A 16,041-nucleotide genomic window follows, 5' to 3' on the forward strand; every position below is an offset into this window, starting at 1 on the left:
GGCATAGACGGTTTCCCCCAGCTGTGGGCAGAGTGAGCACCACAGTGAAAATATAGGCCTAGGGCTTTGGCCAGGAAAGGATGCCCAAGACAGAAATTGGATGGCTCCTTGGGAGGGCGCTGGCCCTTGCAGGCCCCGCCTAGAGGGGTCCCAGCGATCAGCTTCCCAACCCCACTCCTGACCGACAGTGTGCCAACCTTCTGATCGTCAGGGCAAAGTCAGAAACCTGTCCTCTGCCTGCCCTGCCCTGGTCCCTGCCCAGCCTGTCCAAGCCACGGCTGTGGCTCACGGTTCAGAGGCACCAGGTTTCCTGCTCAGGGTGACCGTCTGTTCTCTGACACACCGAGCCAGTCTGCTGTGGCCACTCGGGACGCTGGGCCAAACGTGCACACAGCCCCATAGAGTATATTTTTCTTCCTAAAAACCTTTCTCATCTTTGGGTCTACACATCTTTCCCAAGTTCAGTGTCAGTCCCCACAAACGGAAAGCCTGAAATTGGATCCTTTGTCCACAGAATCCTCCCCTTAAGCTGAAGAGAGGAGTCTGAAGGCAACTGAAGGGCAGCGTATTCCCAAGGGAGGGGTTAGCTGCGGTAACGCTGGCTGGTGATCACGTCACCAGGACGGCTCGTCCTCCCATGCACCGGTGAGTGTCCTGCACGCTCCCGCCCCATCCCCTGCCCCATCCTTGAATCCCTCAGCTGCTGCACCTGCTCCAGGTGAGCCAGGCAGGGAGAGCTCTTCCAGTCCATGCCGGGCGTGATGCATCCCAGCAACCACAGGCAAGGTCAGGGAAGAGGATCAAGGGAGGACGAAAAAGAGCTTGGATAGTGACAGGGGAGCGCAGTACGAGAGGGGCCAGACAGGTGCAGACAGGTGAACTTGGCCTGTTCAGGGAACCGAGAGCAGACTGGGGTCGGGAAGTGCAGTGAGCAAGGACAGTGAATTAGGAGGAGGTGGGACAGGGGCAGCGGGCAGGTCGGGGGGTGAGGCAGGCCTGTCTTGGCGGGAGGGGAGGGCAGGGGGTGGGGGGTGGGCAGGTATGGCTGGTGCCGGTAGGGGGTTCCGAAGGTCTATTTGACCTCTGTTTAGTAATTCCTCCCGAATAATGCCTCCAAAAACCTTGCAGTGTTAATGGGCTAGTGCCTATTAAGTTTTAAGCCCCCCATAAATTGCTGGTGAGTTTGCCTGTCTACCTACCAGCTGGAGCTCCAGAACTTGCCACTGATGTGGGCTTGTCTGTTCCTAGAGCTCGGGCTGTCTGTCCAGGCCAACTTGGCAGGACCCAGCGGCTCCATCCATTCTGCATTTTGAAAGGCCCTGAGACGCCTGCAGGTGCTGGGAGAGCTGGAGACAGTGACACAAGCTACCACCTCAGAGGTGCCCACTGGGCCCGCAGGGGACCCCTTGGTCTTAATTTCCTCCAGGGGGCTAAGCAGAGGCATCACCTCCGGGGATCCGCAGGCCTGTCTCCTTGAGTTATTTTAATTCTGTTCGCTGATGTCTTGCCTAATTGAGTCCCTGCATCCCTTCTGGAAACCAGGGCCTCCCCAAAATACTCCAAACCATAATAGAGGCCACCCTGCCTTTCCCCAAAAACACACACATTGGAATAAATGGCTAAAATTAAATTACTGGGAAGACTCAGAAATAACTCTCGGAGCTCAGGGTAAATGCTGACCCAGGCAGGAAGGCTCCTTGGTATTTTTAAAAGCTGTGCTCCCGTCCCTGCTGGCGAGCCTTGGGGAGTGAAGGGCACCCTTGTGGCCTGGGCGGTCCTCCTGGGACTTGGGGGATGGCAGCTGGAGGAAGCTCTCCCACTCCAGACTGCCCTCCCGAGAGCTGCCCACTGTTCTGGAACTCACAGCACCCTTCCTCCAGCCTCTCACCAAGTGGGGCCCCGACAACCTGGGAAATCTCTGAGCTATTATAGGAACTTCCTAAATATGTCCACGCCTGAATCATCCGGACCAGCGAAGGGATCTACGGGTGTGACTAACCTGGTGCAGGGGTGCAGAGGGCAGAGGGTGGGTCTTGTCTGAAATCTCACCATTTGTTCATTCCTTTGAATGAGGCACTAGTCCCTTCCTCAGTCCTTTTGAAAATAGAGGCCCCCATGCTGCCTTTATCGCCCCTAGCACAGAGTTAATCAGGGGCTTACTTGGGGGTGTAGGTAGGGATTGGCGAGGGACCCAGAAGAGGGAGGCCGAGCATGCCGAAGAGTGGACAGAGAGTTTTCCAGCAGAGAACGGGTTAGGGGCCCAGGCTCTGAGCCAGGCTGCTTGAGTTTGCAGTCTGGCTCAGCTACTTCCCAGCTCTGTGACTCTGGGGGAGTTACCCCCCTTCTCTGTGCAAATTGCTTTCCTCATCTGTAAAATGGAAATAAAAAATGGCATCTCCTTCCAAGGGTTGTTGGGAAAATTGTACAAGCTGGTATTTGCAAAGGGCTCAGTGTGTCCCGAACATGGTAAGCATTCTAGAAGTGCTTGCTAAATCGCTGAGTCATTTACGGGCAGGACTCAGGGTGAGCCAGGCTTGCCCATGGGCCTAGCAAAAAGGGCCTAGAACCAACAGTACGCACAGCCCACCCTACGGGTAAGGTGGTCCCATGTGCGTAACCAGAATGCTGGGAGTATGGAGGCTCAGCCAGGCGTGGTTGGGTACCCAGCCCACAGTACAGACCGAGACCAGATTGGTCCCAAAAGATGTACACAGGAGCAGCAGACATGGCCCAGCTTTCTGGAGCTTTCTGGAGAGGGTGAATGGGCTGGGATGAAGGTACAGGGGAGCTAGCTATTTGCACTGAAAGCTCCAACTGGCCTCTGGAGTGTCTCTGTCTGTCTTTCCAGCCCACGGCTAAGGAATGGAATATTCCTGGGGAGGTTTCTCTGTCAACTTGAACCCCGCACTCACCCCAATACATTTGAAAGTATTAGCTCCAAAAGTGTAAGGGAATTGCCTTGGGCCAGACAAGGATGGAAACCCAGACTCCATAACTGCTGGCCCAATCTTCTTTCTTTCCCTGCACACGGCCCAAGATGGAGGGGTCCCAGGAGCAAACGTCAGGAAGGAGGGGACCCATGCTTCTGTACTTAGAGCTGGGCTTGGGGCTGGGCCCTCTCATGTACCTACCATCACTCCTCACCTACTGGCATCCCTGAAGGGGGCATGTCAGTGTCGTTGGAGACAATAAGAAGAATGAGCTTAGCAAGGGTCCTTATCACCTCAAGATCCCCTGGCTGGTGAGCGATGAACTGGTCCAGAACCCAAGTGAGGCTGGCCTAGGGCCTGGTACCCACCATGCTGGTTGCCCCTGGCAAAGGCTGTGCAGACTTGGCACCAGAGGCCCGGTCACTTGGGGCCCTCGGAGTTGCTTGTGTCCATATGCTCTAGCAGGGGAGAGAGGGTTGGGAATAACATTTGTGAGCCAACCTAAATGTCCAGCATTTCAGAAAGAGAGACTAAGACATCTGAGGAAGCGTAATTAAACCAACTCAGGTGGCTGGTTCCCGGCATCCATTCTACTTCCTGTCCCAGGCACAGACCCGGTGGAGATGGCATTTAGCTCTCTACAGCCACTTTCCTAGTTAGCGCCCCTCCTGCTCTCCAAGCCACTAGGCATGCACCCTTGCTTCCTCTTCTGTCAGCTCCCTTGCCCCCAGGTCTCCCTCCTTTGCCGTCTAGGGCTTAAGGGGTCTGGATGAACCCCAATAGCTGAAAAGAGGAGCAGGGAGCAAGCACGAAGGAGCAGCTTTCAGCTTCCCAGCAGTGGGCACAGACTGGGAGGGCAGGCTGGCCCGGCACCAGGAGCTCTGCCGAAAGGCACAAGATGGCCATGCACGGATGTGGGCTTTCCCCGGGAGAGGGACCCCAGGGACTGGTTTACTTTCCCATGAAGTGTGATGCTGAGAGCACGTTCTGAGTACGGAGCACGTGCCAGGAAAGAGGGGCAGGAGAGGGTGAGTCGTCGGCCAGCCTTCCGGGCGCTCTCGGCACCCATGAGCGCCAGGTGAGGCGGGCATTGTCCAAAGGATGATCTGGCCTTCACGGATCGTACAAAGGCCAGGGTCTTCTCTAGGCATACCAAAGCCCTTCATGTCAATCAAACACAGACCTGGACATCTGGCTTCAAGAAATGAGCTGCGGGCTTCCCTGGTGGCGCAGTGACTGAGAGTCCGCCTGCTGATGCAGGGGACATGGGTTCATGTCCCGGTCCGGGAAGATCCCACATGCCGCAGAGCGGCTGGGCCCGTGAGCCATGGCCGCTGAGCCTGCGCGTCCGGAGCCTGTGCTCCGCAACGGGAGAGGCCGCAACAGTGAGAGGCCCGTGTACCGCAAAGAAAAAAAAAAAAAAAAAAAAAAAAAAAGAAACGAGCTGCTCTTCCTTCCAAGAGAGCTTGGGGGTGGGTGTGGGGGAGGAGGAGAAGGAGCCTAAAAATAATTCATATCTGACTCATTTTGCTTAGAATCTGACAGGGCTGCCTGCCAGGTAGGGGTTTGCCTGTCCCATTTTCTTATCTATCTTTAGCAGGGACTTAATGAGGGCAATTTCCTTGCTGCGATATAAAGACAAACCGCAGGCAATGGGAGTGTAATCTGTCTCACTGTTCCCTGGGCTCCTGATGACAGGATGACAATAATGGTCACTTCAGGGCTGAGCCGTCTGGAGGGCTTGGGGACGGTGTCATCCCAGTATAGGGCAAATGAAGCAGCGGTCCCCTCAGTGCGACCCAAGCCAGGCGACAACCGTGGAGGAAGTGTCTCCCGCTCCCTCCTTCTATCCCCCCATCTCTGCTACCGCCACTCCGACAAGATAAACTACTCAGCCTAAAACCCCATCACTCACAACATAGTCCTTTATGTTCAGCACCTCTCCCCCTGTTTTAAAGGGCAAGCACAGCCCAATTTCATTATTCACAGTAATCATGCTCTGTATAACTGTACAACCACACTGCGCACTGAGCCACTGCTCCCAGAAGAAAGACAGGGTTAGGTTCCTGCGAGCCTCCGGTCACATTTTCTCCAGTTGATCAAAGATAACCCCACTTTATGTGTGTTTTGGTTTATGGACACCTTATTTAACATATATTGTTGATTCATTAACATTGAGCCCACCGCCAACAGCACTATCAGTCTGGCCAGAATGAAGCTCATCTAACACGTATTTTCTCCATAAGGCACTTCACAGCCTCCCTGTACTTTGGAACATAGACAGCACTTGAGTGCTATGCTTAGGGGCCATTTTAAACTGCAAATTCACCCATGAAAAGCACATCAACGCAAAAAACACGGCACTAAATAAATCACGGAAAGACACTGCTTTACAATATGAGAGCTGGAGCAAGAAGACAGAGGTCTCCTGGTTCAACCTCAGCTGGGAACATGTGTGTCAGGTGACTCGAGTGTTTTCACCGCTCTGGGAGTGTCCATGAATGACTGTGAAAGCACTGTATGGACTAAATCACACAAAACAAATCATTTTAACGAGAGGCAAATTTGCAAATATAGAATCCACGAGTAACGAGGATTGACTGTACTTCCCAAAGGGCTACCTTAACGACTCCTGTGAATGAGCGGATGGATGGATGGATCTGCACTCTGAACTAGATGAATTTCTGATCAGTTCCCGGTGGGCAAGGTCTGGGGCTTAGTCATGTTCGTCGCTGAAGGAGTCCATGACTGCAGGAGTGGTGTGAGGTGCTAAAGGGCATGGCAAGTTCCAGAAAGCAGCTGTGACTTAGAGGCAAGATTTTAACGTGGCACTGGCATCCTCCAGGGTCCCTGCCCATGAGCGCAGCGTGAGGAGGAGGCGGGTAAGGTGAATTCTAGAAGGGAATGAGGGATCTCCTGTAGCCAGTGATGGCCATCAAAGGGTGGGGTAGAGCTGTCAAGAGTGTGTCGAGGAGTGCGCTCAACAGGCATTCATGACAAGTCTAAAATTAAGTTTTTGTGTTTAGAGTGAGAAGGAAGAGGCAAGCATGAGTCTGCAGATGGGGAGGAGGATGTAAAATTAAGAGGGCCGCTGAGAGAAAGGTCTGCCTTCTGTCAGAGAGCATGTGTTGGACCGGGAAAGGTAGACCCCGCTACGGCATCCTCGGTACGTTGCCGAGGGCCTCGGAGGAAATCCTGGGAGAGAGACAGGCACTCTGAGTGCTCATCTTGCCCAAGGGATGGAACAATATGGTCCAGAAAAAGACAGCTTTGCACGTGAGGTCATAAATAGCCCCTGGCCACTTCTGAGGAGCAAAGTGCTAGAGACTGCAGCTATGTGTATACAGTTCCAATTTTTTAAAATCAGAAAAATATAGATATCATCTCTCCTAAGGAGACTGCCAAGCCAATGATCTGGAAGAAAAGATGTAACCACTAATAGCTAGCACACAGTCACACAGACCAAGTCAGGGCCAGACCAAATCTACGTCCTTGAAAGGGTTACTCTCCTGATACACTTGGGGAGCCCTGCAAACACCAAGATTAAGGAGTGTTTACAGAGGCTTGCCCCATCACTCCATCCTGGGACCTGCCTTATCCATTAAAAAAAAAAAACTTAAAAAAAAATTCGAGATATAATTCACTTACCACAAAATCTACCCTTTTAAATCAAAAAATCCAGGGTTTTTTAGCATCTTCCCAAAATTGCATACCCATCACCATTAATTCCAGATGCCCTGTTCATTTTTATCAGTGACCTAGATGATGTCACAGAAAGCTTGCAAAATCAAATCTGATGGCTGACTCTAACGTTGTCCCCAGGGAAAGAGCCTGGCACCCAGGGAGGGTTTGGGCACATGGTGGCAGAGGAGGAGATGGAGAAATGAGACTGTAAATTGGTTCTACGGTTAGAGGACAGCAAGCCACTGTCATGGTCGATCATAGGACAGAGGCAGCAAGAGCTGCTGGGGGCTCTGCTCACCCTGCAGCGTCCAGGCTGTGGCCCGACTGCACCATCTGGGGACCCAGGGAGGGGGTGGCACTCAGATGTGGGGACAGCTTGCTCTCCTGCCTCTCGCCCAGCAGAGCCATCTGATACTAGCTGGCGATGACTGTGCCATTCTTTCCTTCTTTTCAAATCTGCTTTGCACATGGAGTAAATTAACCATTCTGAGACCTCACTTAATGAAACAAATTAATTTGGAGAATGGCTATCCTGTCTCCCCAGCCGCACGGGCATCGTGCGATGGACCCCTAATGCTTCCATTAGCTGCCCCACTCTCACTGTTAGGAGGCCAGCTCTGGAGCCTGCGGGGTCTACTGGGACTTCTAACGTCTGGGCTGGGCCCCGTCAGGAGCCAGGAGCTCCGGCTTTTCCCTTCTCTTTAGTTCAGTTGCGGGTAGTGGCAGCAGTGAGCTCCACCCATCCGGCTCTGTTTCTAGGGAGTTTTGTGGGAGCGACATCCGGGGCGGTGGGAATCCCTGGTTCCCACATCTGTTTCACTGAGGCTTTCACAGTCTCACCCTAATGTACTCCCATCTCCCTTCCAAATCCCCCTCGTGACTCATGGCTAACTCAATGCCCATCTCCTCAGGAAGCATTCTGTAACCACTGTCGCTGGTTCCTCTCTTAGAACCTCCTCGCAGGAACACGTGGATTCTACACAGTCATGCACCACATTCTGGTGGCTTCTGAGGCCAGCTGTGCAAGCTCTACCTCAGGCCCTTGAGACCAGGGACCACGCCTGGCGCTTCTCTGCAGCACGGAATGTAGCACAGAGCACTGCCCCATCAATCCTAGTTGGAGAGTTAGAGTGCTTCACTGTGGTGATCGCCGTGATGTGCCACCCAGGGCCCTGCTCAGAAATGACACACTCGCCCCTGGCTGCGGGATGCACTGTGGCAGACAGCCCTCAGCGGTCAGCCCTACAGAAGTTGTCTGGGGCGGAGAGCTGCCGGCTCAAGGTCAAGGCACTCCCCATCTGATGACTAGAGCAGACATAGGGATACAAAGACCTGCCCCTTCTCTCCATCTTGGGACAACTGTAAAGAGTCACCCCAACTTCAGAACTTCCCATAGAATCAGAACTCCCCACGCAGACCGCACTGCAGCTCACCCCCTCCCTCTGCCCAATCCTGCCCCCCTCCCTCCACGTGACCCCAAGGGCGCTCCTTAGTAAGTGTCCTGCCCAATAATCTCCATCCCGGACTCTGCTTCCCAGGCAACACAGACCATGGCCTTCATTCACGGCCTCAGATGTCCATCTCTTCAAATGGAAAAGGGGTGGAGGGAGTAGAGAAAATCGCTGCATCCCCCCAGAGGTGAGACCTCACTCAAGGTCGACACAGGCAGTGGGTCAGCGGCATGGCCGGACTCTGCCCTCCAGAGTTTGCCCCTCTGCCCTGCATCCTGAGGGTAAGGGGCTCAGGGCAGAAGACGAATCTCAGCGGACCCCCATCCAGTCGGCAGGTCTCTGGCTTGGGTGGGGACAGAGCAACCGGAGGCATGTTGCTCTTTCAGGAATGCATGAAATACTCATTTAGTACATTCATATCATGAAATGCATAATTTTGTCTGAAATCAGCAAACATCCTCGATTAGTTTCGCAAAATAAACAAGTGGTTACCAGTTGTCCATGTTTTGAGGCCATTTTAAAGGAGAAAACTTTTGAACTGTTCACAAGCTTAACCTTTTTTTTTTTGCAAAATGAGGGAAAGACGCCACAACTCAATTTTAGAAACAGAGGCCCTCGAAGCAGCGCACAGAATGCGGGAGCAGAGTCTGCAGATGGCTGCCCTAGAGGGGCCCTCCTTCCCTGCCAGCCCCGACAGTGGGAGCAAAGCTTTAAAAGTTGATCCCTGAGAAGGAACAATTGACCCTGGGTGCCCTGCCCCTGGAGGTGATGCAAGGAAAGTTCCCTGGGCTCAAGCAAACCCGGCACTCCTGGGGATTTGGGACAACAGCCCCGCCCCTGCACCCTGCCACCGCAGACCTCTGCACTCCACTGTCACCTTACAGTGTTTTCTGAGCACCTCGGATCCCCCTGTGATCTTAGCTGGCGCTAAGGCCATTTCCCGGTGCCTTACAAGGATGAGCTTTGTTAAGCCTCCCAATTAATGAACCCATTTTACAGAAGAGGAAATCAAGTTTTCGAGGTATAGAGTAATTTGCCAAAATCATGGAGTTAATGAGTAGGAAAGGTGGCATTCACATCCGGCATCTAATTCCACGGCATATGCCTCAGACATCAGAGAATAAAAGCAGTAAGGGCACACTCAACACCTCAAGAGGCCACCAGGAACTAGGATATAATCTAGACTTCCGTCAAGACTAGGGCTCTAGAGCCCAGTTTAGAAATTCCTGCTGCAGGCTGTGGGGTAGTACAGACCCCCAGGTTCAGCAACCTGCCGAGCTGGCGACAGTTTGCAGCTATCAGACACCAGGCCACAGACCCCTGCAGGCCTTCCGGGAGAGCCTCAGAGACACCAGGGGGAGGGAGCGGGCCACCTCCCTTCATGTGACACTGCAGCCACCCTCCTAATTATGCACCCACCAGCTCCCTGCTCTTGGCTTTTTCTAGGTCAAAGGTCCACCTGAGGCTGTGGAGTTGAAAAGGCTGAGAGCTGCAGTCAGCAGGGGTGAGTTCAGCTCTGCTACTTAGCTGAACAATGTTGGCTAGTGTCCCTGGCCTCAGCTATTCCATCTGTTAAAAGGGGAAACAGCACCTTTTCTCCCTTGCAGCAGAGGGGGATAGATCAGAGGCATGACACAGATAGACGCTGGCTGTGCCCTTGGCCACCACATCTGATTCTGGTCGCCTCCCCCTCTGCCACCAGGGAATGCAAGCCTCACTACTGGGAAGGTTAACCTGCTGTCCGAAAGTGTTAACTATCAAGGTCAAATATAAAGGTTTGGGGCTCAGCAAGGCCGCGACTCTCTATCATCAGCTGGAAGGTTAGGGTCGCCTGGATAACATTCCGTAGCCGTTCCTCAAATGCCAGAATCACACGCTCCACCAAGGAGGACTCGGGAGGCCCCTGGTGCTGGCTGCCTGCTTTCAGACAAAGAGGTCCTTAAAGTGTCCGGCTGCCTGCTCTTCTCCTGAAAGTCCCCATTGCCTGGGGACTCTGTGACGGCTGAGTGTTGGCCTGCACCATATTCCAGATTGTGAGTAAAGGTGGGGCCCCGACCGGCACACAGCACAGGCTCAACGTGTGTCTGCCACGCTGAATGGCAGGGTCTGAGCCCCTGATGGTCAAGATGTTTGTTGCTTGAGTCCGTCTTTGGTCCAGAGGAACACTCTCTCCTTTCATTTCAGATGATTTCCTGCAGTTCGGGTCCCGGGGAAGGTGGGCGGCCGCTCCTCAGCGCTCTGTATAAATCTTTCAAGAGTTTACTGGCATGAACGTCCTTTCCCTGCAGCCTCCTCTTCCCTGGCCCTGGCCCGTTAGCCTCTCCTCACAGGACATACTTTCCATCCCTTTAATCATCTTTATTGCCTTGCTTTGGACCCAGTCCCGGGTCCACATCCTTTGCGAGGTGTGCTGACCTAACTGGGCATTTGTTAACACAAGCGAGGCTCAGCGGAAGGCCGGCTTCCCGGTGCCTGCATGTCACGCTCCTTTTCCTACATTCCTGGGTCACGGCGCTGCTTTCCGGAGACCTGCACTGTCCAGGGGCTCCTGCTGAGTGAGGTGACCTGGCCCACAAGCGGAGGCACGGCTGATCTGGACGCTGAGAGCAGCCTGCCCTTGCCTGGGCCCACAGGGGGACTTCTCCTACGGAAGCTCGGGGACCCCCTGCACCTCCACACACACTCTGGGGACCACAGGCCAGGGGAGGAGCGACAGTGAGCCTCTGCTCTTCCGGACACCTCCCCAGTCCCCTGTGAACCCCATGCCTCCTTTAGGGGGTGCTCCCTACTTCTCTCTGCGGGGAATTAGCGTCTGTGAAGCTGCGCAACAAGAAGGCGGCGCACACAGCGCAGCGACTACACTCTGGGCAGGCCAGGAATAGGCTTGGTCCACCTCGCCCTGCTCAGTTTCCCCTTTTGACGCCACTGCGTAAAGTGCCTGGTGGTTTCTAAGCCCGGACCGCCTTCCTCCCAGATGGCTGTACACTCACTGTCCTCTGGGGCTATTCTGGTTCCACTAAATCCACCAGCTGATGACGTTCCGGGGGCCTGGTCCTCCATCCACCCTGAGTTGCGGCCACCACCCAACACGCCTCGTTCAGGGCCCGCGTGTGCAGGGAGGCATCAGGGACCCTGGGCAGCCCTAGTCTCCAGGAAGCTGCACAAGAAGAGGCGTTTCCAGTATTCTGAGGAAGCATGTTGACTGGGCTTTTTTTTTGCTCTCTGAGAACACGCTCTGTTCATTAAAGGTAAAACCACAAGCCATCACCTTTAACTAAGAAGAAATTCCCTGTAGAGGAGAACCTCATTTTAATTCTTCAGGCAGAAGCCTTCCTTCCTCCGTCCCTCCGTCCCTCCGTCCGTCCCTCCCTTCCTTCCCCGCTTCTCTCTCTTCCTCCCCGTTCCCTGTCTCATTTCCATCCAGAAATCATTTATGCACATGCTAACAAACAAACAAACAAACACTCTAACCCTGCTTTTGCACAAATGGCCACACACTAAAACACTGCTCTGCACCTGGACCCTTCCATTTGGAATATACACCTTGAAGACCTTTGCCTGTCAGACAACCTTTAAGGAAACAAAGGCTCAGCCTCCCAGACGCCCAACCTCAGTTGTTTGTTCCTATCCAGGGCTACCCCAGGCACTTTTTCTGGCCCCTTGCTGTCACCCAGCCCTCTGCTGGATGCCAGGGGAGATCCTGGTTTCTGCTTTAGTTTAAGTGAGCCCCAACCCCCCGGGCATTCGAGAGAAGCAGCACGTACAGTTGCTGATCTGTGTGTCGCTGTCCCAGCAGAACCCAGCACGGGCCAGGGACGGCTCTCAGGACAGGACAGAGGAAAGACAGTCCTGGAACTGTGAGCTCCAGAGCCTCCTGGAGGCTGTGTCTCAAAACACACGTCAGCAGGTCCTGGTCCCCTGAGGACCGCTACTGTTGCTGCATGGTCAGTGGAAAGAGCTTTTCTCTTCCTGAACTGCCAAACCTGCCCTGGACTCCTGAATAGATCCAATCCCAGGGCCAACCAAGAGGTGGGCAGCCGCCACCGCCCCCGGTCACCAGCCCACTGAGTCTACGTCGCCTCCCGCCGCATCGGCTGATGACCAGGAAAAGCCAAACACAGGACAGGACTGTAGCTCCAGAAGGGCCGGCAGAGGCGGAGAAAACCCAAAGCTGGCGACGGAGAGTCTCCTACCTTCGGTCATTTCTTCTCCTCCGGAACAGCTTCTTCGTGTGCGCAATCTCCACCTCATGGGGCATCGGGTGGTAGCCCTGTGTGTTTGGGGGAGGAAGAGAGGATTGTCAGTAAATCTTCTGGAAGAGAGCAAAGAACTTCTGGGTCTGAACTAACTACAACAACACCTATGACCAAACAAAATCTAGAGTTTGCAAAGGCTAGACTCTGACCACCAAATCCAGGCTGAAAAATGGAAAACACCAGAGTTAATGAGTTTTCCACCAGGTGATAACGCTGGAATTACAGAACCAAAGAACAGTAGGGACACAAAGGGGTCCCTAGAATTTGTCACATCCAGTCACTCAAATTACAGATGAGAGCACTCAGGTCCAGAGAGGCGGATGAGCCAGTTCAAGGTCCAGCAGAGAATGAGATCCTGGAATCACTGGCTGACGGAGGACAAGTTAGCCCTCTAACATCAAGCTTCCTAACACAATGGGAATGTTAATATCTTCTCTGAGCTGTTGAGAGGACCAAGGAGATGCAGCCTCCTTGCAAATCCTGAGCCTCATGCAGAGGGAATGTGCCAGGACCCAGGTCTCCTCATATACTAGTCCAGGATGCCTCATGCAATTTTTACCCAAGATCTTTGTTACTTATACTCCTGGGGTATATTTAGAGGAAACATGCAAATAGCTAAATGCTTTTTTAAACTTTTAACCGGGGAAAATCCTAAAGATGGTCTTTTGCATATTGTCATCATGATGACAACTATGTATATATTTATACCAAGGTCAGAGAGAGACCCTCTATTCATAATGCAGGGTTGATCTTGCAGATGCCGGGCCACAGGCGGAATTATTTGCAGAAGTTGGGCTGATGGCCAGCTCTCTTCTTACCATTTCCCTCCCCCCAGAAAAGTGTGTCCTGGTGGGACATGGGAAAGCACTGCCATTCCATTATGGGCAGGCTGGGGTGGGGTGGGAGGGGTTGAGGGTCTTAGGCCTGGCTTGGGCCTGGGACATCTGGGTATGGGTCCTGATGCAGAGTCCAGAGCCTGAGCATGGCCCCCATGCCGCCCACAAGGCCCTGTGTGTGCACAGGGTCAGAGGGTGTGACAGGGCCCAATGTGCTGGAGAGGGCACAGTGAGGGCCCATTTAGCACCCGCCCCCCACGCACTTTACAGACAGGGAGACAGAAGCCCAGGCCCCCTCCATGGCAAGGGCACATGCAGCCCTCTGTATCTGGGCTCCTAGCGGAGCGTCCTGCTGGGCTGCCTTCTCAGGGCTTAGCCCCCAACCACGGGGCTAAGCAGCCCTGGACATGGGCAGCCCGGCCAGTCCTGAGGTGCTTCCTGGGGCGGGCACGGGGAGGACAACAGGCTCAGGAGGACACGGGGACCTTGGCCTTTCACACGCTTGGCCGAGACTCCTATTGAGTCCAGGGAGGGAAGGGCACGTTTCAAATTTAATTTAATTTAATTTACATTATTTATATTGTCAGTCCCTCCCTCACACCCTGTCTCTTGGTTCCAACAATCCGACCAAGAAGGCATGAATGAGTTCTGGCTCGGGCAGGCACAATGGGCCTCTGCTGCCTTAGGATGTGCTTTGTTTAATGGTTTTCTCAAAGGATATTATTTGCTTTCTTTAATACAAAACACAAACAAGGAAAAACAGCAAGTCTTCCCCTCTCATTTCCCCTCTCCCACCCTCACCCAGCTCCGGGCTGGCCCCTTCCCTCCCTCCGGCCTCAGGTCACCACAGGAACACACTGGGCGTGCCCCGTGGAGACAATGGAAGGAAGCCGAGCCTGGATCGGGAGCTGAGCTCTGAGGCCGGGCCGAGGGAGCTGTCGGGACACTTGGCCTTCCACGAGCTCAGAAGGTGCCAGCCTCCCCTGTCTGGGCCCCGGAGTCCTGGGCTCTGACCTGCATCCTGGCCTGCCCACTCCCTCCTCCCGGCCACACGGCTGCATCAGAGGGGAGCTGCCCTGGTGACCCAGCCTCGGCATGGAGTCCTAGCTCTCTGCCAGGACTCAGTGTGGCCCAGGGGCATGCGCGACCCCTCAGGGTTTCTAATGAAGCCACTGCTCTGACCGCTGTGTCCATCCATCTATCGCCTCCAAATTACTACATATGTATGTACATATATAAAATATCATCGTAGTTAAGAGCCTGGGATCTGGAGCCACGCTGTGAACTGTCAGCTCCTGGCTCTTTCTCTTGATGGCTATGTGACTTTGAACAGGTGACCCAACCTCTATGTGCCTCCGTTTCCACACCTGTAAAATGGAGATAATAATAGCCTCCTGGGGTCCCTGTGAGGGTTCAACGTGTTGATAAGCATGTAAAGAACGTAGAACAGTGCCTGGTATGCAGCACACCTCAGCAAGTATCTCTGGTGTTGTCACTGCCATCGCTGGCGTCGTCACCATCGTCATCATCACGGACGGCAGCAGCACTTCTCCCATCATCCTGACGCTCCGCTCAGGGCCGAGTGCGCCAGGACAAGCAAGGCTGCTCTGGCCCCTCTCCTCACGGGGCCCCCAGTCTTGGCAGAGAGTCCAGTGGAGTTGGTTTGCAGGGGAGGAGGGTGTAGGAAGCTCGGGTTAGGGAAGGTGGAGGGAATTAGCAGAGAGCCTGGTGACCAGGTGGTGTGCTGGGGAAGGATGGAGGAGTTCTGCCTGTGTCCTCTATGGCCTGAGGCTGGCAGACCCCAGTGGGAGGCCAGAAATCAGCTGAACAAAGTGACAAAGGTGACAGAACAAAGCCTTGTACCTCAAAGGTCTTCCGTCCCCAGGAATAACCCAGGCTGGTGCTATAGAGGACTGGTCCCACCCACAAGATCACCTGGGGCCCCAGCCTACTGGCACCATGGTGAATACATGAATGAATGCCACCTTCCCTGGGGCACTTATGTAGAACTTTCAGACGGTCTTGTATAAAATGGGGTGCACTGTATTTATACAAGCTTTACTGGAGGACCCTCTTCAATTAGCCACTTAGTTCTTCAAACTCAAGCTGGTGGTGGTACCATGTGACACACACAACTCAAGATGCTGCCCACACTTCCCCCAAAACAAGGGCATTTGGGGCCAAATATGAGGCCAAAAGAGGAAGACAGAAGGAGAAACTCTGTGCTTAGCTACGATCTGTCATCAGATTAGCTGCTGACCTAGGCTGGCAAAAGTTCTTTAAAGCCATTGGTGGGAGATGAGGCTTGTACATGAATGTTCATAGCAGCAGTATGCATAATAGCCAAGAATGGAAACAACCCAAATGTCCAATAACTGATGTTTGGATAAATATGTGGTAGCTCCATACAATGGAGTAGTGGCTATAAAATGGCTATAAAAAGAGAGGAAATTCTGATACATGCTACAGCATGGGTGAATCTATCAAAGACCACATATGGTTCGATTTCATTTTTTTTTTTTTTTTTTTTTTGCGGTACGCGGGCCTCTCACTGTTGTGGCCTCTCCCATTGCGGAGCACAGGCTCTGGACGCGTAGGCTCAGCGGCCATGGCTCACGGGCCCAGCCGCTCTGCGACATGTGGGATCTTCCCGGACCGGGTCATGAACCCGTGTCCCCTGCATCGGCAGGCGGACTCTCAACCACTGCGCCACCAGGGAAGCCCTGATTTCATTTTTATGAAATGTCCAGAAATGGCAAATCTGCAGAGACGGAAAGTAGATGAGAGGTTGCCAGCACCTGGGGAGTGAAAGAATGGGGAGTGGCTGGCAATGGGCTCCAGGCTTCTTCTGGGGATAATGAAAATATTCTGGAATTGGACAGTG

At 53.6% G+C, this 16,041-nt stretch overlaps 1 protein-coding gene across 10 annotated transcripts in view; it reads right to left on the reverse strand.

The window, feature by feature from the left end:
- Positions 1–16,041, reverse strand: part of CTIF (cap binding complex dependent translation initiation factor) — a 303,950-nt gene that overhangs the window by 128,310 nt on the left and 159,599 nt on the right. For all 10 annotated transcript variants that reach the window (XM_029218915.1, XM_029218905.1, XM_029218897.1 and 7 more), the window contains one exon: positions 12,259–12,335. In XM_029218915.1, coding sequence (XP_029074748.1) covers positions 12,259–12,335 — 77 coding nt within the window. The remainder of the gene's footprint in view (positions 1–12,258; positions 12,336–16,041) is intronic.

This window comes from Monodon monoceros, unplaced genomic scaffold, assembly GCF_005190385.1.
Source record: "Monodon monoceros isolate NGI ecotype Baffin Bay Population unplaced genomic scaffold, NGI_Narwhal_1 Super_Scaffold_1, whole genome shotgun sequence".
Taxonomy (NCBI): Eukaryota; Metazoa; Chordata; class Mammalia; order Artiodactyla; family Monodontidae; genus Monodon; species Monodon monoceros.